Raw genomic sequence first — 25,440 nt, 5'->3', positions numbered from 1 at the left:
CCGGTGCGTGGTCGTGACTTGCTTCTGCGCTGTGTCTTTGTCGTCTTGTCTTTTTACAGCATTTTGCCCAATGGCCTTTATTTCCACACATAGAGCATGTATCATTATATGCAGGGCATTGCCTGGGTTTGTGGTTCCTATCACAGTTTTGACATGTTCGTCCTCTTGTTATTACATGGACTTTATCCTTGTGTGGCAAGCTGAGCTGTTGAATTTGTTCATTTCCAGCTGCTAAAGCTTCGTGTTTTCGCCCCCCTGCTAGTACTTTAGCAATTGGATGCCCTTTAGGCTTGCTATAAAGATAATTTCTTAAAGCATCAAAGGGAGTCCTGGCAATGATCAGCTCAACTAATCTTTCATTACAGTAAGCTCTTCATCTGTAAATTGGCATTTCAATGCTAGTGTTCTGGCTCTGGTCACAAAATCATCAATGCTCTCATCTGTTCTCTGTCTGTATTGCATGAGATGTAGCCTGTGAATTCTGAAGTTAACATTTAACTTTAGTTGTCCTTCAAAGAAGTTCCACAAGGTGTCAGGATTTCTCTTATCTGCCTCACTGAGACCACTTGCATTGAGTCGTTTTAAACCCTCATCTCCAATGCCTCTACACACTTTCCTAGCTTTTTTATCTGCATCTATTATTTCTTCATCTTCCAGATATAGATTCATTTTTTGTTTAAATAAGGACATTGCCTCACTTAGATCAGGATCAGACCAGTTCATCATTGGTAGATGTGCTGCCATTCTTTAACTTTTTGTTTTTTGCGGTACTCACGTTGTAAATTTTCCTTGTGTGTTCCGTTTTGCTTTCGTTGTGTTTCTTAGACCGATTCACAATTATCCACGGACAAAGTGCCTTCTCCGATCTGCAACACGTGTAACGTTAACAGGTGAAGTCGCGTTGTTAACTCCGTTAAAACTTCAGCGCGGTCGTCAATATATTTGAATCTTGTTGCACGTTTCTGTACTTGCGTTGACAAGGATGTGCACGCTATTAATATTAGAGTTTTTCACCGCTGCCACCATGAAGTAATACTCGACCACAGGGTAGATGAACTAGTAACAACTTTACTGCGTGTCTCAGCATCCAAGCATCATACACAACATCACTTCCTGCTTACGTACACAACGTATTACGTATCACAACAGTGTATAGGTAACATCTGCTGAATTTGTTTAGCCAGATAAAATCCCATGAATCTAAATTACATTTGTAATCAAATATTGACCTCATGGATATCGTGGCATGGCCCTCAGTGTGAAAGATTGTTTCTGATGAAAACTAAATTTATCTTTACAGTGTTCACAGCAATATTTCTGCTAAAAATGATGTGAGCAAAAGTGAGGAGGCCCAAGCAAGCACGTCTTCAGGATCATCCAGCACCAGCCGTGACAAGGTCCAATCTAAACAAAAGAAAACAGTCCGAGACAAACCTCTGGAGAGGTTCATCTAATTAAAAGATGCTAAAGGGAAAAAATTGAAAGCGAAGCACAGAAGAGAGAAAGAGGAGCACAGAAGGAGCGCTCTGCCAGTTTTTGGTCACACCTATAGATGTTTATTATATACCATTTTATTTAGTTATTTTTTTAATGTTTATACATTCAGAAATACAGTTGAACATGTACACTTCATAGATATGTTTATTTGCACTACAGTTCACTTAGACTTCTATCATTGTGACTTATTTGCTCTACAGCTCTGCCAGTTCTTGTTCACACAAATTGATGTTTATTATATACCATTTTACTTATGTATTTAAGTGTTTATACATTTAAGAAATACATTTGAAAATGTCTTTTCTAAATGTTGTAATTTCTAAATGTTTATTTGCACTACCGTTCAGTTGCACTACAGTCATTGTGACTTTTCTGGACCAACATTTCTGACTTCTGTTTTATTTGATTTGACTGTCATGTCTCTGATTGTTATTGCAAACTGCAGTTCATTTACAAAAATAAATGTTTGATTAAAAACACGAATTGTACATAACATGACATTTTGGCACTATGCATATATTTGTACATTACACTGTACAAAAATTCTGTAGAAATGACAGTATCACCAAAGAGTATAGAAGCCCAAGAGGCGAAACTCTGTTGTGTTATGGGTAACAGTCTGTAGATGGCGCTGCGGAGCCACGGCCGCCATTGTGGACTGTAAGCTGCTGAAATCGTTAGCGCGCCTCACAAGTTGTGAAGATGAGCAAGTGGTTAAAACGCAAGCAGTGTTCTGCAATAAATTGCAAAAATTATCAGTCCACCAGAAACGTGTTAATATTTTTGTGATATTCTATGTAAAAGATTAACTCTTAAGAAATGTTCATTTATAATTGTATTTATTTATTTTTCCAAATCATATATATGGTGATGTTCACTCATTTCAAAATCAACATTTGAATAAATATCTTATTACTGTGTGTCTGTCTATATATTATTTCATGAATTTCTGTTATTCATATAACAAGGAAAATGCATAATATAACATAAATATTGATAGATTAAAGGTTTGCAGTAATTTTATAATTGTATCTTTGCAAACCGTAAGTGGTAGGCTAATGAAGCCGATTCGGTGGGGGACATACCCTTACGAAAAAGAATCTTATAGTATTTTTGGACAAAATAGTATAGTAATCTTAAAGGAATACTATAATTTGGGACATACTATAGAAGTATGATAAGACTACTATAGAAATACTATAGCAGCTTTAAAATATTATAGAGGTATTAGAACATCAGAGAAGTATGTAATGTTCTGTAATACCTCTATAATATCCTAGAGCCGCTATAGTATTTCTATAGTAGTCTTATCGTACTTTTATAGTAATATTTTGTCCCAAAATACTATTTTCCTAAGGATAATTAGGCCATGCATAACCACGTTGTTTTCATATTTAGATATGACGACCAGAAAAAAAAATAAGTTATGGCAAGTTTTTGTTATGTTAAGTTGGTTCAGTGCCATTGACTCTCATTATTTTTCGGCGTTTTCCTTCAGTTTTCAGTCCATAATGGCGGCCGCGCCGTCACTTCATGGGGCAACTGTTGCTATGAAGCGTTCTATTGAGTTTCGCCTCTTGGGCTTCTATACTCTTTGGTATTACTGGGTATTACTGGCAACTAGCTGCCAGTAACATACTGTAGATTTTACATTTATGTTATTTACTGGCAACATTTTGTTCAAAGTTAAATGAACATGAAACATTTTTAGACTTTATCTTCTACAGTAAGTTACTGGCAACCAGCTGCAAAATTACAGCACATTTTTTACAGTGTAGTATTGTTGACCTCTTATTGTAATAACTACATACCCAATTATTGCATCATTATATTTATAGGCAACATTTAATAATTTGCAGGAGTATTAACATTTTTTGGGCACAACAAAAATGGTGGTTCCTTGTTCTACACACCCACCCTCTATAAAACGAGTATATTGTTTAAAATTAGAACTTAAATCTTTAGCCAAATCCAAAATACAATACATTTTGCAGGAAATTTGAGAAAATTGTTAACAGAGAAAGTGCTTGTTAAAGATTTGTTAAAAGTACACACATCGGATCAACCATTATCTTATATTTTGTGAAAGAGCTTTAATTTTGATATAACGTGTTCTATCAAAAATATTTAATTTTATGTGGAGAGTGCTGATATATTAACTGATGATAAAAGAATCTAATCAAATAGATTTCATTTAAAAATGTATTCAAGTTCACAGAGATATTGTTTGTACAAAGATTATATATATTTATACAACAGTTCTTTCTGGTTCTCGAATCTGATTGGCTAAGAGCCATACGATATTGTGCTGATAACGGCACTGTAACAGCTTCACCTTTCGTATTATTCCGCCACCTAGTGAATGGAGGTCCTAAGCAGGCTCATCTCTGAATGGAAAAACACAGATGCGCTGTTTGAATCACTCTCTGTGTGTCTCATTAGTTTACTAGCTCATAAATCAGTCTGTGAATCCCCAATCGGAAGTTATTATTCCGTCAAAGATCAGCGCTCTTGGATGTTACGTTAAAGTTAATGGGAGAAATGTCTTGTCACATCGTGTGGACGATTAACACTTTGAAAGAGGAATATAGACACTCGTTTTTTTCTGGAGCTATATTTCTTATCAGAACGCGAAAACACCGTGAAACTGCAGGTAAGCCCCGTAGCTTTTAAATGTGGACATTGATCATTTACTTTATCGTGACATGACTATTAAAACATGTTATGAGATATCGCCACTGGTATAAGCAGCATGCAAAAACATCTCTCTGACACTTATAAAAAACAGTTTTATATAGTACTGACAAGAACAAAGTTTAATAATAATAATCGAGTGCTCGTATCGCGTTAAGAATAAATGAGAAAGCAATAGTAACGTTATACAAGTATAACTTAGTTTTATTAACTTTTACCTCGCGCCAAAACAATAACAACACAAAAGACACTAAATATGAATAAAAAAACAAGTAATAGTTTGATCATGACACCAAATACTGCTGATTTGATTTCATTTTGACGATCAAAACAAACAAGGCCAACATGAGAGCCGGGGAATCCCTGTCAGAGGTGTAGCCCAGAGAGGGCTGTGGTCAGCGGGGCGAGTGAACACTGACGTCCTCTCATGCTTTGGTTCTCATTCGTACCGAATCTCACTAAGCAAACGTTCAAACAGGCGCTATCTTTACTAATCGACTGCAGATTTAAATATAATACATATACATTCTCGACTGAACTAATCTTAAAACTACACTTTGTGACCAAGAAACGGTAATAAAAGTAACGGCTTTTCCATGCATTGAGTTGTTATGAGCTTCAAAGCAGCCGAAAGTTTTACCTGTCATTCTGGCCGCCCTCAAATCCGTGGCGGAAGAAGTAGTTCTCAAACAAAGAGGCTTTTAAAATAACTCCGTAACACCTGCGGCCTCGTGTCTCTGGCCTAATCACAGCCGTGATGATATAGAGCTATATCACACTCCTACTCGAGCGATATTGCTTAAATATATATATATATACATATATATTCGAGCTTCTGCTGCTGGAGCTCGAACTGCTACTTAAAAGATCCATGTTTGTTTGTTTGCCCGTTAACCAAAAATTGTATATGAATGGTTATTAGGTGCGTTCCATTCGACCGTAAGTGGACTGCGAAGTGGACTTCACAGGGTATTCCGCCATCTTAAGTGAGATTCCAATCCGAAGGGAGCGAACATGTTCAGTTCGTAGGGCACTGCGCACGGCATAGGGAATCAGGGAACATCGATACATCACTTCACAGGAAGTGGAGAGCAGTATCACCCAACTGTCATTGCGCGCATCACGTGATCACCAGTGAGAACGGTCAGACCGCTATGCAATTATATGACAATCGTTTAAAAACGCATAAATACACATAGTTAACCAAATAAAAGTTTACTTTCATATTTGCATGACAGTTACAGCAGGGCTTCAATTCTGTTAATAGTTAAGTAATAGCAGCAATAGTCAATTTAAGTGTATAATAAACATACGTTTTTCCTTACGTAGTACTCAATGTTTTTTGTTATTGTATAGTGTACATATTTTACATGTGATAGTAAATAAAAATTAAAATATGAATGTAGTCCTATATATATTTATGTTATATCAATCTGCGCGACCCCGTCGACGTTGACTTTCTTTGATGACGTTTGAAGGCCGTTCCAAATGAGCGGTTATTGTCCGTGAAGTCCACTTCAACTGATATACCGTGCTCAGGGAATAGGGAGCAGTGAACACTCTGTAGGGACCCTGTCGAATGGAACGCACCTATTGACTACACGCGAGTGTAAATACTGGCTCTCTTCTTCTGTGTGACAAGTGAGTGTCAGAACAGACGCATAACGTCTCGCGGCACCACCTTGTGTACCGGCATATATCTGTTTTGTATTAAGCGCCATCTAATGTGAATTTCTCACTCTGCTCAGTGCCAGTAAAAATCGTTTGGGTGTGAAAGCAGAAAAACGTCACATAAAACGTTGACGATAAACGCACACGAAAAACTTCCCAGTGTGTAAACGTTAATGAGTTCCCTAGCTCGCGAATCAGTCTGTAAATCCCTATCGGAAGTGAAATTCCCTTTCCCCTTTGAAAATCAGAGCTCCTGGATGTAAACTTTCGAGGGAGTACCACAATGTCACATCAGGTGGAGGATTAAAATACAACTGGCGAATACAGCAATGAAAACAATAATTTGATCTTTATTTGGAGCGTCTGTTTACACGTCTCTCCTACCTGAAGTGCCCTTAAAAGGATGAAAAATATTGTTTGGAATTGCAGGTAAGGACACCGGCCCACTATACATTGGAACACTTCATGACTTGTTTTCACATGATGTGACTATTAAAACACAGTGTGAGATCACCACTGATATTTATTGACTTATAAAAACCTGGTTAATATTTTTTTTTTACTTTATTTAACCAGGAAGTCTTATTGAAATTTAAAATCTCTTTTACAAGAGAGACCTGGCCAAGGTAACAGCCAAGCAGTAAGACAAATTTAAAATAAAACAGTTACACATTACAACAATATATAAACATAACCTCTTAAAAAAAAAAAAAATCAAGCTTCCAATACCATTCTCCTTATAATGACTTTCAAGTGGGGTCTTCCCTGCAGTTTGTAAAAGACGTATTATTTGTGACACATAGTTGCTGAAAGGTGGCAGCAAGGAATAAAACTAGGTTTTGAAAAAGGCATTATATGATTTTCCTGTCCCTAAATTTGGTTTCCTTGAATTTCCTTAAATTAATTATTGAATTTGTGCATCATCAGCCAGGCGAAAACATAAGGCCAGGATAGGATACCTATTAAAATGTAAGCATACCTTTGTTCAACAAACCACACACTTTATAGGATTATTCATGTCTGTGCTGTGAACAGCCTGGGCTGTTCATCTTCAAAGTTTAATGATTAGAGAAATAGATTTGTTTAAATCTCCAGATTGCAATGGTTCTCCCTTAGTTGTATTCGTTTGCCCTCATGTTTCATTGTTTGCACCTGTTAATTGTATCATCGTCATGAGTGTCTTCACTGTGTTCATTCACTAAATATATCAGTCCTCTGTCGGTTCTTGTTAATGTTTGGTCTATGTTATCCTGTGCTACCTGTGTTATTAAAGTCTCCAGTGTTTTGTATCCCGTTTGTTCATTGTCATCTTTATGTTTTTATGTTCTTGCTTAGTATTTTGTTACACAAAAACATATTCTGCATGTTAAACACACTGTGAACATCATTTAATTTGATCTTTTAAGAGCATGAGCCACAGGGGTTCATCTGAACACTGACCTCATTGCCTATAAAACAAATATTTTGCTGGACTTGGGGAACCCACTGCCTGAGAATAGCAAAGAGCTCGGGCACTGTAGTCCGAGGGTCGAGCAGAACCTCCCGACACTGAGGATCACCAGGGTCAAAGAAGGAGAACTCTGGAAAAAGGCAAAACCATGTGATTTAAAAAAAACCTCAGAAACAAACATAATTTACATTTCTAAATTTGGCAGACACTTTATCCAAGCAATTTACAGTACATTCAAGGTACATTATCAGCATGCATGTTCATTGGGGACTGAACTTGTGTCTTTTGCACTGTTAAATGAAAGATCCTCAGTCCTGATCACTCAAATTCAGTTAAAAAACTCTTATTAAAGTGAATTAGAGCAATGCATGGGCATACATGAAAATGTCACTGAAAAGAAAATGTATTAGTGCTAACAGCCAGGAAAAGTGAAAAAGAATTTCTGTGACTTTGTCAATACTTTACTTTTACAGCGGCTTAAACAGTATACGACAAAGTAAAGATACACTTCAAAAAGCAGCTAAATAAGCTGAATGTTTATTGGACAGCAACCACGCTGCTTGTGTTACAGAGATTAACAGTATAAGCATTTTGGTGTGACCTGCTCAAGTGGTCATATGACAAAGCTTTCATGAGACAGAAGCACTGGTAAAAACAAAAGGATATTTCAGTCTTTTGTTTTGTGCATTAGATTCATTTGCTCACCGGAGTCTGAAGGCATGGGCGTTGACGCCACCTGATGAATCACTGGTCGGTCAGAAGAGCGGGAAATAATGCTGTACCGTCCCAGGACAGAGTCTCCTTCTGAGGACTCTCTCAGCACATCCTCCTTTGTCATCTCCCTCTCACCACCTGGACGCAAAAATATCATAGCTCAAATATTTTTTATTACTGACTTCATGAGGTAAAAAAAATCAAACGATTGTATTGTATTACGCTCAAGTTAACATTAAAGTTAGGGTTAAGTAAACTTTTACATCAGGCTTAAGTCATGCATGGAGGCACAAGCATGCCCTGCACATCTCTGAAATAAATGAAAATGGAACAGAGCAAAGTTAATATACCGGTATATTGCTGAGTTGCTTGTTAATTTATGTCACATAACTTTGTTGTTAACATGTTATCACTGTGATAGTTATATGATCTGAATCTGATCATAATAAACTGTAAGTTAGGCCACAGGCATTTAAAGGGATAGTTAAAGGGCGTTTTGCAGGTTAAATTTTTCAACGAATTTGTGCAATTTGCTTGTTGATAATAAACATTTAAACTGTTATCCATTGTATTTTATGTTGTTGGGTATCACAAAACCCGAAAAAGTATGAAAAAGTACAGCGGTTTGCTATTCTCCTTTCCCCCACAACGCACTGTATGACGTCACGCTGGGGAGAGAATTTACCAAAGCGGCCTTGATAGCATTGAGAATGACTATAGAAAGACGAGTAAAGTACAGTCCTGATAGCGCAGATTATAGATAAATTGATAGATAGACAGACAGACAGACAGACAGACAGACAGACAGACAGACAGACAGACAGACAGACAGACAGACAGACAGATGGATAGGCTAGTAGGGGTGTAACGGTACGCAAAAATCACGGTTCGGTGCGAACCCCGGTTTTGAAGCCACGGTTCGGTTTATTTTCGGTACAGTAAGGGAGAAATGCAAACATTAAACTGCAGGTTGTTTATTACTTTAAACTTTTTTTTACAATTTGTTTACACTTTTTTAAACACTTTATTAAAATATAACAGATAAAATATATATAAAATGAAAAAATAATAAATAAAATACTACTGCAAAGTTATTTTTTACATTATTTTATAACAGAAGGTAACTCTTATCTTAACCTTCTCTTAAACTTTTTCTACTAAAACCTTGAACTAACAAATTCAATTCCTGAATACATTTATGAACTATTAGCCTACATTTTTGCCACTAAAAATTTTCTGTTTTGATTTATTTTGGATTGTTTAACTCACAGAATTGAATTGGCTATGTACCATCTCTGTATAAAAATAATATTACTGCTCTATGTGTAACTGCATAGCAAGCAACATGATGATATACTTATTATACACTCATTTTGAGATTAGTGAGTTGCATATATAGCCATCCTTGATCTTTGCACGTTTCTCCTAATCTTTGCTTGTGTCATCAATGTAAGCTGTGACTTTACTTACGAACCCCTCCGCAGCTGAGTGGCCCGGGGACCAGCTGATCGCATTGTGACAATGATATGATTGACGTGATGTGCAGATGAAAAATCTGATCACGCATTCCTTATTCTTGCTGTCACAGAAAGCGCGTCTCATGAATGCGTAGCAACGAAAGACGTGCATCCTCTCACGCACTTTTGAAAGAACAAAGCAGCGCGTTGACACGCGTTTAACATGCGCTTTTAGATATGACACGTAAACGTTTACATCAATAATCAAACGGATATACAACTAAGTAAATAAAAATCTTTCTGCGGGCCGAATTATGTTATATGTGTTTGACAGAAGACTTGCGCTGAACACGGAGACTTCCGCCACTTAATATGTTCGTGCGGAAACGCACGTATTATGTTCCGCACAGGCGCACACAAAATGCATTCGGCCTTTCGGTGCATGTGCGCACCGTGCCGAAAGCCCTGAACCGAAACGGTCCGGTTCGAATACACGTACCGTTACACCCCTATAGGCTAGTATAGGCAGACAGCCAGATAGCATAACGTTAGCATATCTTCGTGTAGAAAGTAAACAAACAATTAACATACTCGTGCATGCTGGCTTGAGGGGGTCCATGATCCTGCCTGAAATGGGTGTAACTTTATGCGATCTTCAGCACAAACGGCAGCATGTCTCTAATCCTGGAAGCTGAGTGAGGCACGTCACATCTATTCGCGGGGACCAGCGACCCAAACGCACTCACTTTCTTACAGCCAGTAGCGGAATGGCAATCGGGAGAGTCGGGTCTTTCCCGGTGGGGCGATCTGATAATAGTTATACATTTCGAGTTAACACCGTCTGGCGGCGTGATGTGCGCCGGTTCCCGCAGCCCGCTGGTCAAACTGTGCAGCCTCTCTGCTCAACAAAGTTTATAAAAGTGGTCAACCTGTTCGGCAGGTCCAAACATGTACAGGATTTATAAAAATACGGTGATCAATGAGCGGTTCCTCCTCAAATGGCATAGCCTGTCGTGATGTAAAAAGCCGCCAAACGCCTGTTTATTACAGTATGTATGTGGTCAGATCCGAGTGTGCTGCAGCTGCTGACTGCTGCTGCGTATAAATGATCGTGTGATTCGTTATAATCGCATAAACAATATAACAAAGCATCCTTTTATTTCACAAAACAATATATTTGAGATATTATTTGATAGACAAGTGTGGATTAAGGATGTTTAAAAATCTCTAGCCTGGTGGTCAGGACATGAATGGATCAAATCAGCAGATTTGCGAAGTTTTATTTATCTCCACATATATCATAAATAATAATTAGCATGGTAACTTTGTAGTATAACACATTATATATTTCCTACGATGTATATATGATTTCCAAATTATACACGTAAGTGTTAAACAGCAATAAATGTCTCATCTATCTCTATGGCTCTGGCTGAGGCTTTCTCCACTTCTCCCCAACGTGACGTCATCGCAGAATTGCGTAAAAAAAACGTTAATACCAAAAACGTAAAAAAAGTGGTCTTTAAGACCATTTTTGAGACATTTTAAAAATTATACACATATCTTGAGTGATTTATGTACCCATTAATCGACAGTGGTGGTTAACCTGCAACACGCCCTTTAACCCAAAAATGAAAATTCTGTCATGATTTACTCACTCTCATGTTGTTACAAACCCACATACATTTCTTTGTTTTGATAAACACAAAAGAAGATTTTTGAGAAATGTTTGTAACCAAACCGTTCTTGGACCCCATTCGCTTCCATAGTAGAAAAAAGAATACTATAAAAGTATAGCAGCCATATCACCCTGTAGCCCAGTACAGCTTGCCCACTGAAGCTAAGCAGGGCTGAGCCTGGTCAGTACTTGGATGGGAGACCACCTGGGAAAACCAGGTTGCTGCTGGTAGGGTGTTAGTGAGACCAGCAGGGGGTGCTCACCCTGTGGTCTGTGTGGGTCCTAACACCCCAGTATAGTGATGGGGACACTATACTGTCAAAAAAGCACCGTCCTTCGGATGAGACGTTAAACCGAGGTCTTGACTCTCTGTGGTCATTAAAAATCCCAGGATGTCCTTCGAAAAAGAGTAGGGGTGTGCCCCGGCATCCTGGCCAAACTTGCCCATTGGCCTACTAATCATCCCTCATACTAATTGGCTATATCACTCTGTCTCCTCTCCACTAATAAGCTGGTGTGTGGTGGGCATTCTGGCGCAATATGGCTGCCGTCGCATCATCCAGGTGGATGCTGCACATTGGTGGTGGTTGAGGAGATTCCCCCGTTCATATGAAAAGCGCTATATAAATGTAAGGAATTATTATTATTATTATTAAGTAAATGGGGTCCAAGAGTGGTTTGGTTACAAACATTTCTCAAAATATCTTCCTTTGTGTTCATCAGAACAGAGAAATTTAAACAGGTTTGCAACAACATGATGGTAGGTACTGTGAATGATGACATAATTATTATTTTTGGGTGAACTATCCCTTTAATAATTTAACTTCTAAGGGAGTGAAAGAGTGGCTATGATCTCAAATGGAAGGCTGTCTGCTAAAGGGCGCCACAAATAACAATTTCAATAGCATGCTATATTTAAGGTCAAAATAATCATCCCGACCACAAAAATGTCTAGTAAATTGAATTTTTGAAGTTTAGGCTATATTTGTCTTGCCGTTTGAATGCGGAACATAGCAATTCTATGCTCATTTAAAACTTATGTCACTTTCTGTGTGTGCAGTATTTCTCTTCTGTATCATAAAAACATTTTTGAATATGTCGTCAGAAAAAAAAGTCTACTGTAACCTTGTTTGAGACAGACGTAAGTTAAACACTAAGATACTGCAAATATATCATGTCAGTGTCTGGACACAGCTTTGAATGCCATTTCAGATTCATGGAACATTTAATAAACAAAGAAAACCATTTACTAGGGTAATAGTTTGACAATTCAGACACAACTTTCTTTAGTTGTTCTCAGTTAGGACATGAATGGATGATTGGGAATACAGATTTCAATTATCTTTAATAAAAGTGTTTGGGCGTTGCAGTAGCACGTGCTCTGGATACGCGTGTTTGTAATGTTAAATATTTTGCTTTAAATGTAAAATCATGACAGAACATGTAATTTATTAATTTAATTTTAACAAATCAAAATAAAATATACAAATCCTACTAAAGTAACGTTAGCCTACGTGTTTTATATAACTGTCTGCTTATAACAAACATAAAGTAAGGAAGAAATAATGATTAATAAAATTTCATATCTTTATTAATTAACATTACCATTCCGGAGTTGAACAACTTTGAACTGAGTTTCTTATAACGTTAATGATATTACAGTGTTTAATCTTAACAGTGTATGATATTCAGCTCATCTTGATTTAATTACTTTATTTTGCCGAATGCGAAAAAACATTCATATCTGAATGAATGGGACTCAGGAAATACAATATACGTGCATTAGGAAGACCTTATGGCAGATCACATTGGCCAAAACACGAAATGTGCAAATGTGCAGAGACATTTGCATCCGGACGGGATAAAATTCCCCGGAGGACCTCTGAGTTCGGCGAAAAACAGTAGGTAAATTCCTCTGGAATTTTTACGGAGGTCGTCAGAGAAAAACAAAGACATGGCCGATTCGGACGGGATTAAAAACACAGAGGACAGGATTAGTTTTACAGGGGGGCCTATATATATAATTCTGGCGTTTTTTTCTCCTAAAAACCCGGGGAGGCAGCCTTCTTGGGCCTCAACTTAGCACCCTCTTCTTTACGTTACATTAGTAATATGCATGCTTATAATGTTGATTCATAGCCGCAGCAAATTTAGCTGCTTGTGCTATTGTGTTATTATGTTGTGCTATCTGTCGATTTTCTGTGCTTTCCACTGCTTATATTAATGTAAAGCTGATTTGAAACAATCACCAATTGTGAAAAGCGCTATATAAACAAAATTGAATTGAATTGAAATTGAATTGATGTAAGTAAATAAACAGCAGCTTATGTTGCAGTTCGAGTTAAATCACTCCTTAACTTGGTCCATCTTTGTTCTCACCGTTGCAAACGGAAATACCTATGACAGGGTTTTTTTACCTGACGGGAGGGATTCTAGTGAACCAATCACAGCGCTTGCGGTCCGCATAGAACTGACGCGCTGTTAAAAATTTGGCGAGGTGCATGTCAGGCTACGCAGAGGCTACGGATAACCTACATCGTAGACCTTACGCATGACTATTAATTGGACTTTACAGTGGAAAAAGGAAAGTGATTTCGCTTCATTCCAGGCTTTGATCACATCCCACTTAACAAGGTGAATACATGTCATCTTTATGAAAAGTGAATTTATTAACTTTGGAGTTAACGGAAATCCGTCGTAGACTCACTGCAATTTACGGAAATCCGTTGTAGCGACGGAGAACTTTAATCCATGGGCACTGAACGTGAAAATGATAACTGCACTGCATTGCGCCGGGTGTATGATAGGGCCCAAAAAGTCTAAATGATGTTCAGTAATTAAGTTATTTAAAGTTGCTCTAATAGAATTCACACGTTTTAGACCATAAAACATTTTTTTGTTACATACAGCAAACATCTCCTCACTATTACTTGCTGCCTGTCCGCTGATCAAACTGTAAAAAACGCAATCTCTGTAGACAGCCCAGGCTCCACAAACCGCAATAAAAACACAGTGGCCAAACTTAGCACCACGAAACAAAACAAAGTGTTCCAGCCAATAAACGGAAAGAAGGATTTGGGGGTGGGGGTTGGGCGCGTTCATGAAAGCACGGAAGGGGGGGAGGAGTTAGCTACGCTCCGTTTGTTTGAAAACAGTTCAAACATCAACAAAAAGTGACGTTACATAGATTCGCTTAGAGCGCCTTTAAGATGAACGTTTTATTTGACAATGAACGCACATTCATCACCGCCAAAATTCATCACCTCCTCTGAATTTTGTTGGACTGTACAGTTACAAAGCAGTGGACTGTACAGTTACAAAGCCGAGGGAGTCGATAGCATGGTGATATGGCTCCGTCGCATGAATTTGTTGGTAAAATCCACTAATAAGATAATTCATAAGGGCACCTGGTGAAAGGACATTTCTCCTCCCACTTGAATAATAAAACCCATTCACACAAACCTTTGGTCCCAGAAAATACCCGTAAAATTGCCAGACAAGCGTCTGTGTGAACACAAACTCATCCCGTTAAATCTTCTGGGATCGTTGCCGGAAAGAGGACCTAGTCAGATACACGGAAAACCCTCTGTGTGAACAAGAAGCCGAAACAATGCCGTAATGGGCGTGTCGTAGTGAGGACGCACGCGTCATCACAACAAAAGTTATGGTTCAGCTCCTTAAAACGAGAGATAACATGCATATAAATATTCACCACGAGAAATGTTGCAAACTAGATTGAAGCAGTTATCAGGAAATGATGAATGAGACGCATGATGCACGTGCCGTAGTGAGGACGCGTGTCATGGCAACATGAAGTTGGTTCAACTCTTTAAAATGAGGGATTTACAACATTCACGACGAGAAATGTCAGCAAACTGCACTGAAGCAAATCTCAGGTAAGTTAGCTCGTCACTTACTGCGTTGAAACGGAGATCATTCAGCAGCATATCGCGTCACGTGCTCATTTGAGCTTATAATAAACGAAAATACCTGCGCGTCATCCCAACAATATATATTGTCAGCTCCTCAAAATGCGTGTTTTAAATCTATATAAACAATCACGATGAGAAATATCTGAAAACTGTATTAAAGCAGAGATCAGGGAGCTCGTCAAATATCCATTCTGAACCTGATATCATTCACCAGCATAGAACTATGCGTTCACGCACTCCTTTATAGTCTTATCATAAAAAAAAATGCACGCGAGTGGTTTCTGGAGAGAGAAATAATAAATAATTTGCAAACTTCAGACGCTGCGTAGAAAAGAGGGCAGGACTTTCAACAGGTCACGTGTCTTTCCAAGACCATCAGATGCCGGGTAATCATGGCAGTGTGAAAGAACAAAAAAAATCTAACGATTCTGGAAAAATCCAGGATGCATTTTATGTGTATTTTCCAGAATGTCTGTGTGAAAAGGGCTATAGATTAGTAGAGTAGATCGCCTTAGATGAGCTAAGACTTACCTTCAGCTTTACCATAAAGCCACTTCGCTTTGACAATCCAAAATGTGCAAAATCCGTGAACTGTAACATGCAATATGTAACAATATACTAAACTACATGCATTCCTACCAGATGTTTTGAATACTTTATCACTTTCCAGAAAGATATTGGTTGTTTAAAAGATAAAAGCTAATATTTGCTATAATGTTTAATTTCCAATAAAAGCTTATACGTTCTTACATGATTTGTTACATTTAATTACCACTTTTTAGATTTGGACTAATGTAATTTACTCAAATGCCTGCTGATTTTTGTCAGGGTTCAGCTAAACATTATGTGAATAGCCAGCAAGTGGTTGACTGATATGACATTTCGGAAAATAAAGTTACATATTCATTTAAAATAATTTTTCAGTTTCAGTACAATTAAAGATGTTTAGACACTTGCAGCATGCTGTCTAGTATTTACTTGGATTACTTTTACTTTTAAATTTAATGCAATGCATACCAGTGGGGCTATGAGACAACAACATTACAACAAAATAAACATTGAAATACCATTTTTCAAAGCAAAGCCACAATATCTGGATCATGTTAAAATGCTAACTAACCTTGTCTGTGCAAGTTATATCCAACATTTCCAAAACCTGTCATAACTTAATAAATCTAATGAACCCTTAAAGATTTACAGACTTGAACCTTTAACGTCTTTAACAAATTGTCACAAAATGACTGAGTAATGTAAGGGTGTGTCAATACTACAAAAGGTACAGTGCAAAACAGACAAACATAATAGAACAGAGGTATAAGTAACGAAGGCAGCACTAAGTATTGACTAGTCATAATACAGCCAAAAACAGACCAAGACAAGAATTAACCTGTTAAGCTAACCGATCCAGGTGGGTGAGCCCGACATGTTTTTGTTTACAAACTATTAAGTAATGTACTTATGTATTAAATTGACCAAGAATGGTATTTAAATTGTAGTACTAAAGCATACAGCTGCAAGTATACTCTTATAAAAAAAATAAGAGACAACTTCAAGATTTACTGAAAATTTAAATGGGGAAAACATGGTTCAAATACCAAAAAAGATACATTTCCCAGACAGGGATTATCTTAAATCAGGTCTAGGTCTTAGTTTAATTAGGAAATATAACTAGTTTTAACAAACATGCCTTACTAAAACATTCCTTGTGTGCATTTTAAGGCAAAACAAAGGGCACAGATTAGGGCTGTGCAAAAAATCACCTGCAATTCTCATGCGTGTTTCATCAGTAATGCTGGTTCCTTGATTAGTAGTAAATCACCATCACCTTCTTTCATATGGAGTGGCATTTACTACACAGAGCCATAGTTCACCAAGAAGCTAGGCAAAATCACATAGATTATCAGAGTCGATTTTCCTCGATTATAATCGCGATTTTGCCTAGCTTCTCTGCCGCTCCATCTGAAAGGTGATGGCGATTTACTACTAATCAAGGAACCGGGTTTACTGAAAAAACACGCACGAGAATCGTAGGCGATTTTTTTGCACAACCCTAGCACAGATGTATTTTAAGATATATCAGTGCAAATTGTTTTGACAGGACAGCTCTTACATTTATTTTAGTTTAGGACTAGTTTAACCCCTGTACGGGAAACCGCCCCACAGTGTTTTCCAATCTTGAGAAGACAAGTTAAAAATAAAGGCTTATTGCACCATTACAGTTATTACAGTTTATTTAAAAAGTTCAAAATATTTTTCAATAACACAATGCTAATGTTTTATATGCGATTTAGGAAAATTTTAGAAATATACATTTTATAAAATAAAGTTTTAAATAACATCTTTAATTTGTCTTTGTATCCACTCAGTCTTTTACATTGCTGTTAAACCAAAGATAAACTATATCTTTTCTAAAATCTAAAAAGTTTGCACAGAGATGGTAGCAAAAAAGCAACGCTAATGTCAAGACCATTGCACTGAATGAGCAAAGCTCAAGTTGACTCAAGATTTAAAAACGCAAAGCTGTAATGTAAAGTCACTCGTCACCGGGACAGCAAGTAGACTTTTAAATCTGAAATAATGAGGGAATTAAGCTTTTTTTATCAGCAAGAGAAAAATAGAAAGATTTTCGGCTTCAGTTTAGGTTTTCGGCCAAGGGAATTCTACATTTTCGGTTCTGGCCAGAGTATGTGAGCGGAGTGGAATGGAAAGAATTTGCGCTCGGCGCTCAAAGCATTTCATTATAAATCCGCTAAAGCTCCGCTCTGGATGTACAATATTTCGCTCCTCGCTCCCTCCCCACGCCCTCCTTAGTAACGCCTCGCTCCGCGTTCGCTCCATTGTAAATTTTAATTCTGTTTTGAAACAACACCAACCTCATTGGCTCGTTAAAATATCAGAGTCCATTGCAGTTCTGTAGCAGAATGCGCAATTTATTGTTTAACTCTAATAAAGCATATGGCATAAGTGTGTCACAGACCTTGCTGTATCAAGGTAAATGCTGCAAATTATATACAAATTTAAATGGCTTTTTCTTTGTTTCTGTGTTGGTGGTTTAGGATGTTAAAGCTGTATTAATACCGACCTTTCGATTTTCTTTCCAAGTGTAAGCAGAAAACTTATGTTTTCTTGACACGTGCCTTTTAAGATTAAACAAGGAATATTTTGATGTTGTAATCACCTCCCCGCACTTGCGTTCTTCTTTGTCATCATTACCTTTTAAAATACATTTGTATTTTCCCCCCTTGCACTATAGTATTTCAGAAACTCTTTATTTCTGTCTTTCTTTAACTGTGCTTGTTAATAAGTTATGATCGCGAGGAGGTCAGTAAAATATAATTAAAAACATAATAAATAACATGATATTATATTAATGTTTCTGTAGTTAAACAATACAAAACAAATGCAATTGGGGCCAAAATATATGTTTAGAAACATTTTCAGTGCCCCTCCCTTGTCTCAGTGTTTTTGGTTCTTGCTCGTGATTGAGCTATAGTGGATCATTTTCGGAGCGAGAGAAAATCACAACGCTCCGACATTCAAAAAATCCGCTCCTCGCTCCTGGCAAAATCACCCCGCTCCGCTCCCACTCCGCACCGCTCACATACTCTGGTTCTGGGCAGGAGTTTCCATTTCGGTTCACCACTACTTTTCACCACAGTTTTAAAATATGGGTAAGTTAAAGTAGTGTTGAAGTGAAAATGCCCAGAAGACAAAAACAGATTAAGTCTTGATAGACAGAATCTTGTTTTTATATCGGTTAATTTTATTAGGGTTGTGATGGTTGTCATAACCACCGCACAACCACAGTAGTGAAGTGGGACCCAAGGTAGTGTGTACGTCACAAAAAAATTAAGATCTCTTCAAGTTCGTGTAAATGCAAACGGCCAGCAGACAGGGGAGACAACTGATATCAGTCATGACCTGCTGCTTGGGAGCGGAACAATGAGGCAAGATATTCACTTGTAGCTCGAAGCTCGTACATTTGTGGGCAATTTGTCTAAGATGTGGGGTTTGTTTTACCTACAGTACCCAAATGGATCAGTAAAAACATAAATAGTCCACTAATATTTACCCAATTGATGCACGTGCCCACCATGCATCGTTTTCTGGGAGGCACCATATAGCGATAAAAAGACGTGCGAGGGCCCGCCATTGCTGCTTGCTGCTATATTTGGACTTTGTTCTTGTCAGTACTATATACATCAGAGAGATATTTGTGCGTGCTGCTTAAAAAATTATCAGTGGTGATATCTCACACACAGCTAATAAATAGTATTTCTATACAATAGATTTTTTACAATATAAAAAGATAATGCCCCATTAAAAGAACATTAAGATTTAAAAATGTTTGATTGAATGTTTGTTGATTTGTTGATTGGTGGTAAATTATTAGTTTAGAAGTCAATAGATTAGTTCATATAAAAATAGTCGTTAGTGGCAGCCAGGGCAGGACTTACCAGGGTGGAGGCCCCTGGGCTTGAATAAATTTTGGGCCCTACACTCTCAGTACAAAAGGTAGAAAAGCTGTCACTGGGACGGTACCCTTTAAATGGGTCCTAATATTTACCATTTAGGTACAGATATAGGTACATTTGTACCCATTATATGCACTCTTTAGGTACAAAGGTGTACTATTTGAAAGGGTACCACCTCAGTGACAGCTTGTGTAAATTATCTTCTGAGAGTGCACATACAGTAAACAACCTAAAATAAAACAATATATCATAGAACTATATTATAGGGAAGTTTCCCGACAGGGTTAGATTAATCTAGCACTAGGCCTATTGCTAGGTTATATTAGATCATTCAAGTAGTTTTTACAAACAAACCTTACAAAAACATAACTGGTGTGTGTCTTGAGACAAAACAATGGCAATGATATATGTTAAGAAATTAAGATAGATCAAAACATGCATTTTAGTCTTGGACTAGGATAAGACCTGACAAGGAAACTTCCCCTATATCTCTAAAGCAGAACATAAGCCCAGTCTAAAATTAAATCATGTATTTTTAGGGATGTCACAAATCTAAATTAATCATGCACATTAAAAAAATACCCCATAACAACATTTAAAATCCTTGTGTTAAACTTAGCTTAAGTAAAGAATTATATGCCTTGATAAACATTCACCTTATTACACACCATATAATGTAATGTGTAAACATAATCAACAAGTGTACTTGCATATAGCCTAGTACAAGTGGTGCAGTTTTAAGAATGAAAAAAAAAAGATTTTAGGATGTTATTTAATAACTATGGCAAGACCATCATGTAATATTAGACACCAAAACCCAAAGTGGAGAAGATGATCATTCATTAATTTTTGCGTCTGATATGAACGTAATACATTAAAACCTTGAACGTAGATATAAAAATGAACACTTTTCAGAAGTTTAAACTGTGATTCTGTTAGCAAACATGCTAAAAGAGAAACTACAGGTAGGCTAGTTAGTGGATTATATAAAAAACCATCAGGACATCAACATGGCCATGATTTAGCATCCTCACCTCCAGATGAAGTAATAAAATGGACTGATGATTTAAATGTTGACATAATCATATGTGCGTTGTTAACTCTCCGGATTTTGTTATGTTTCGTAGCTATGCTCCACTCGTTCACTTCTCCACGGGAACTGTTGGTTATAGTGTTGTGTGATCTGCAGACTGCGAGCAGATTGGATTTCATTTGGCACCAAATACCAAATACCCGACTGTATTTGAGGTTCAACCCGTCAAAGTAGCAAGTGGAGCATGCGAATGGTGAGTGATTCAGATGTCAATTTATGAATGAAAGTGTCAAAGGTTTGTCACACACTGTTAAGTATCCTCACGCTTTTTTAAATGGGTATACGGAAATTCCTAGTGGGTATACTGCGTATACATGCGTATCACGTTAGATAACATACATAAAAAAACAGAGTTACAAGACCATAGCCCACTCTAGGAATCTTTTTCATACTGAGCGCTTCATTTTCGCGTTGCACTTACTCGCCATATGTAAAGCTCATTCATGACTCCCATTTCGCGTATTAGCTATTATACTAGCATCTATGGGTTTCAAAAGCAGTAAACTCAGCGCGTCATATTCAGCACCAAGATGACTGACATATATATGTAAGGAAGGTGGAAGCGGAGTGCCGTTACACCGCAGGTGTGCATTATTTTCAAATAATTCAAAGGGCCGGAGTTAATTATTCCGCTTATACCACGGTTACCACAAACATTGCTCTGGTGCCTATTTTTAACACATTTGAAAAGATAGGTGTGCGGTTTACAGAAAAATAATCAACACCCATAGAACATTTCTCAGCCAATCAGAATGCAGCATTCAACAGACCCGTGATATAAATAATATATAACGAATATAAATGCAGCACCAAACAATTCCGCACCAACCTATAGGCTGTAAAATAAAAAATGAAAACGACTGAACAAATCAAACGAACGCAAGCAAGCACGGAGGCCCCAATTGGCCGGGGCCCCTGGGCTCAAGCCCAATCAAGCCCAATGGTAAGTCCGGCCATGGTGGCAGCCCTACAGATGGATTTTAATAAATCACCGGAGCAGTTCGCTAAACACTCTGATAAAACACTTTTTGATGAAAGTGCACCCTCACGCTTTTATCATAAACAACAAATTTAGATACAAACAAAGTTTAGATACAATAACAGTAAGGTACGTGTGGATTCATATTCAATATACAGGAGTTTCGCGACATTAACACTCTGGGGTCCAAAAATGTGGGAGTGCGTTTTAACATGTTTTTTTTTTCTCATCAGTGATGTCTAATAGGCTTGCCGCGATAGTCGGTGAAACGGTGATAACCGGTGCTTCAGCCTCTCACCGGTTATATCACTTGCCCACCGCGACACCGTCTTTCACCGTCGTTTTGATATTTTCATGTAATTAAATCATTTAGTTTCGTTAGAGAGAGCAAACACTTACAACTGAATGTGTCTGTTGTCTGAATTCAGTGGGGCTGAACGCGCGTCAGTCACAGAGCAGCCGCAGGTGTCAGATTTCATTTATTCCTGTCAGAGTTTGCAAGGCGAGCTGACTGACCAGATGATGACAGAAGCCGCGTGCTTTGCTCGTTTTTGTTATAATATACATATATGATGTTTAATATAAGCGAGATCGTTTTGTTGTTGTGTTTTTCATCAAGAAAAACATTAAACCCATCATTCAAGCAGCACTTTTATGGAGAAGTAGCCGGTTGCTCTGCTTGGGACTGGCGGGTTCTGTGAGAATTACCTGCGCACATTGACTCAAGCACTTAAGTAAACCAGCTGTTGCACTCACATTGCACGCATATTTATAGGCGATTTAACGCAGCTTATGCAACCGATGCATTGCGTAATTCAAAAGTGAAAGTAAAATGTGCACGTCTGCATGCGCATTTATAAGCCCCTCCCACTCGGTGATACCGGGATCACCGAGTTTGTGACGCGCTGATTAACCGGTGGGAAAATTACGTCACCGCGGCAACCCTAATGTCTAATACTTATGTGCCTTTCAAAACACACAACACACAAAATCTGCAAACTCGTCCCAAAAACATGGTACATATATCTAAAGAAAGCCTGAAAATTTCTACTTTTAAACAAACTAATTACAATCAAAAACAAATTGCCTGCTTATGTAATCTGTATGAAAATAAAGAGAGGTACCATTTCTCCTGTCTGAACTCATTATCTCTATTAAGATCCCACCCACAGGCGGTACCCACTATTTGCGACCCCATAGAGACAGACCACCGGGGGGGAAACAATCCAACCGTCTCCATTGACTTTGTATTACATGAGGCTGTCTCCTTGTCATTTCTTGCTTATAACTAAAAACAGAATAATGCCTAAAAGCTGCTGTGTGACAGGTGTACAGCTAACAAGCTAAAAAAAAAACAGAAATACGTTTTTATAAATGACAAGGAGGCAGCCTCTTGCAATACAAAGTCAATGGCGACGAATGGATTGTTTTTACCCCCGGTGTACGTGGTTTTCAGGTTATGACGCAATGTGCTCTGTCTCTATTGTTTACACATGAGTGACATGATGCCATATGTGCACGACATGTTTGTAAACATTTTTACGCACTTACAAAAACACACTTGTTAAATCATTGTTAAAAATTAAAGCTAGATAATCTATCAACGGGCATCTAAAAATAGTTATCTGAAAACAACTTTTTATATAACTAAGCACTGCAGATGTTCATTCCAGGAGATGTTCTGAATTTAGATTATGTGCATGATAGTTAATCTGTATTTAGTGTTATCGGTGATATTTGTCCATCAGTTATGTACGTAGGCTTATGTGGTACTTATGTGGACAATATATGCCAACAGCTGTTCATAACTTTCTTACAGGTATGCATCACTGTCAGCTGTTACAGTACTAAACTGCACACAACACAAAACCATTAAGTGGAAAGGCATATTCACATTTTTTGGATATTGAAGTTATACAGTAACATAAGCCACATGAAGCTTATGTAACAGCTCATAGCAGAGCTCTGTTGTGTATCACTCCAAGTGTCAGTTTCTTAGTATTGCTTAGATTGCTTAGATAAAGACCTTAAAAATGCCACACGTGATGTTTACTTGTATCTTCAAACTGACACAAAGTTGTCTGCTAAAATGTGTGTACAAAAAATGTACATTTGATACTTATTATTTACTTTTATTTTATTGTACACGATTTTGTTATTAAACTAGAAGAAGCAAAACATTTTCTCTTTAAGTCTCCTCAAATTAATTTTAGCAAAACATTCCTAGAGCAATCAGAGGTCATGAGTTCGATTCCCAGGGAACACACATTCCGATAAAAATGTATTACTTACGTCATGGATGAAAGCGTAAAGCATAAAGAAACATATTGTAAATTATTAAAGGGATACTTCACCGATTTAGCATTCAGCTTTGTATCTGTAGAAACCCGGCAGTATTACTGAATGACCATGTTTCCCTCCATCATTTCCCCCTGAGAGGAGAGATATCTGCATTTTGGTTCTGCAAAAAAGTCCTCCGATGATGCAAAAATCGTCATATTACATCATCGGAGGACTTTTTTGCAAAACCAAAATGCAGATATCTCTCCTCTCAGGGGGAAATGAGGGAGGGAAACATGGTCATTCAGTAATACTGCCGGGTTTCTACAGATACAAAGCTGAATGCTAAATCGGTGAAGTATCCCTTTAAGTATCAAACTGCACATGATTCAGGCCATGGTAGCAACAGAAAGGCTTCTTTGAAAGTTAGAGTTATTTATCAAAGCTATTGCAGTGATCTTTCTAAATTTAGCTAAAATACAGCCATATCATCACGATAACGTTAATACACATACACACAAATTGCCATAGAAGCTGCAATGTTTAACAACAATATGACGCCTATACATTATTCCCTGTATTAGACCCTGTTTTATTTCTTGTTTGTTAATAACAAATGACGTTTTATTAATTTGCCCGATACAACCGTGATCTTTAACTAAGTTAAACTAAAGTCATGTAGCCTACTGCAATAGGTTGTAGGCTCATGCATCATCTAACGCATCGATTGTGTCGTATATAGAGCAAACACGGACATGCGTGGTACAAACATTTTGACAAAGGTAACAAAATACCTGTTTATGAAATGAAGAACCAGTTTCTCTTTTTGTATCGCCAGCTTCGTTATCATGTTGTCGTTCTATCTTGTGGTTTCGGCTTCTGCTTGCAAATGCACTTCCGACATCGTGACGTATTGCAAACGTCACTGAACGCATGAAAGATGAAATACTTAAATAATAAGAAATTATTCTTACTTTATATTTTTATATTCATATTTAATGTTTGATAATTCAATCTTTCTTTCTTTTAACAGTAGCAATGTGAGCAATAGTTCAAAATAAGGTCAACAAAAAAACACACGGACTTTTTTTTTTGTTGTTGATCTTATTTTGAACTATTGTAGAATTTAACATATGCAAATTTTGTAAACAAATTTTGTAACTATATTCTATGTTTGTTGTCTATAAAAAGAATATATGTAAATAATAACTGAGATCACGATACATTTTAGCTTATACTTTTTCCATTAGGTCCCATGAAATTAAAATTCAACATTTTTCCTTATAGTAAAAATACATTAGGCACAATAATAACGTTACATATAAACTTGTATGGCTCAAAACGCTGACAACACTCGCATACAGAAGGTATAGCATTCAAAACGTACATTTTGGCAGGTGAGACGATGCTTTCCATTTGGGTGAATGAAGTCTAATATGGAAGGCCAAATGGTTCAAAAACACGCAAATTTTACACTTAACGTCATGGGCGGACTGGGACAAAAAATCGGCCCTGGCATT

The 25,440-nt window shown here is 37.4% G+C and overlaps 1 protein-coding gene and 1 pseudogene across 3 annotated transcripts in view; one reads left to right on the top strand and one right to left on the bottom strand.

The window, feature by feature from the left end:
- LOC141365295 (CAP-Gly domain-containing linker protein 4-like) overlaps positions 1-24,832 on the bottom strand; it is a 110,412-nt gene extending 85,580 nt beyond the window's left edge. Inside the window, exons 1-3 of one of the 3 annotated variants that reach the window (XM_073869489.1) lie at positions 24,715-24,832; positions 8,018-8,164; positions 7,303-7,442 (exon numbers count right to left, since the gene is read on the bottom strand). In XM_073869489.1, the coding sequence (XP_073725590.1) occupies positions 7,303-7,442; positions 8,018-8,150 (273 nt within the window). In that variant the 5' untranslated portion in view covers positions 8,151-8,164; positions 24,715-24,832. Of the gene's footprint in view, positions 1-7,302; positions 7,443-8,017; positions 8,165-24,714 lie in introns of those variants that run through there. The other 2 variants (XM_073869490.1, XM_073869491.1) reach the window with 2 other exon arrangements.
- LOC141365428 (5S ribosomal RNA) lies at positions 11,276-11,392 on the top strand (annotated as a pseudogene).
- Positions 24,833-25,440: the final 608 nt, after the last annotated feature.

Source organism: Misgurnus anguillicaudatus, chromosome 7 (genome assembly GCF_027580225.2).
Source record: "Misgurnus anguillicaudatus chromosome 7, ASM2758022v2, whole genome shotgun sequence".
Classification (NCBI taxonomy): domain Eukaryota; kingdom Metazoa; phylum Chordata; class Actinopteri; order Cypriniformes; family Cobitidae; genus Misgurnus; species Misgurnus anguillicaudatus.
Note: the sequence above shows the minus strand (reverse complement) of the source record. Positions and strands in the feature narration are given on the sequence as shown.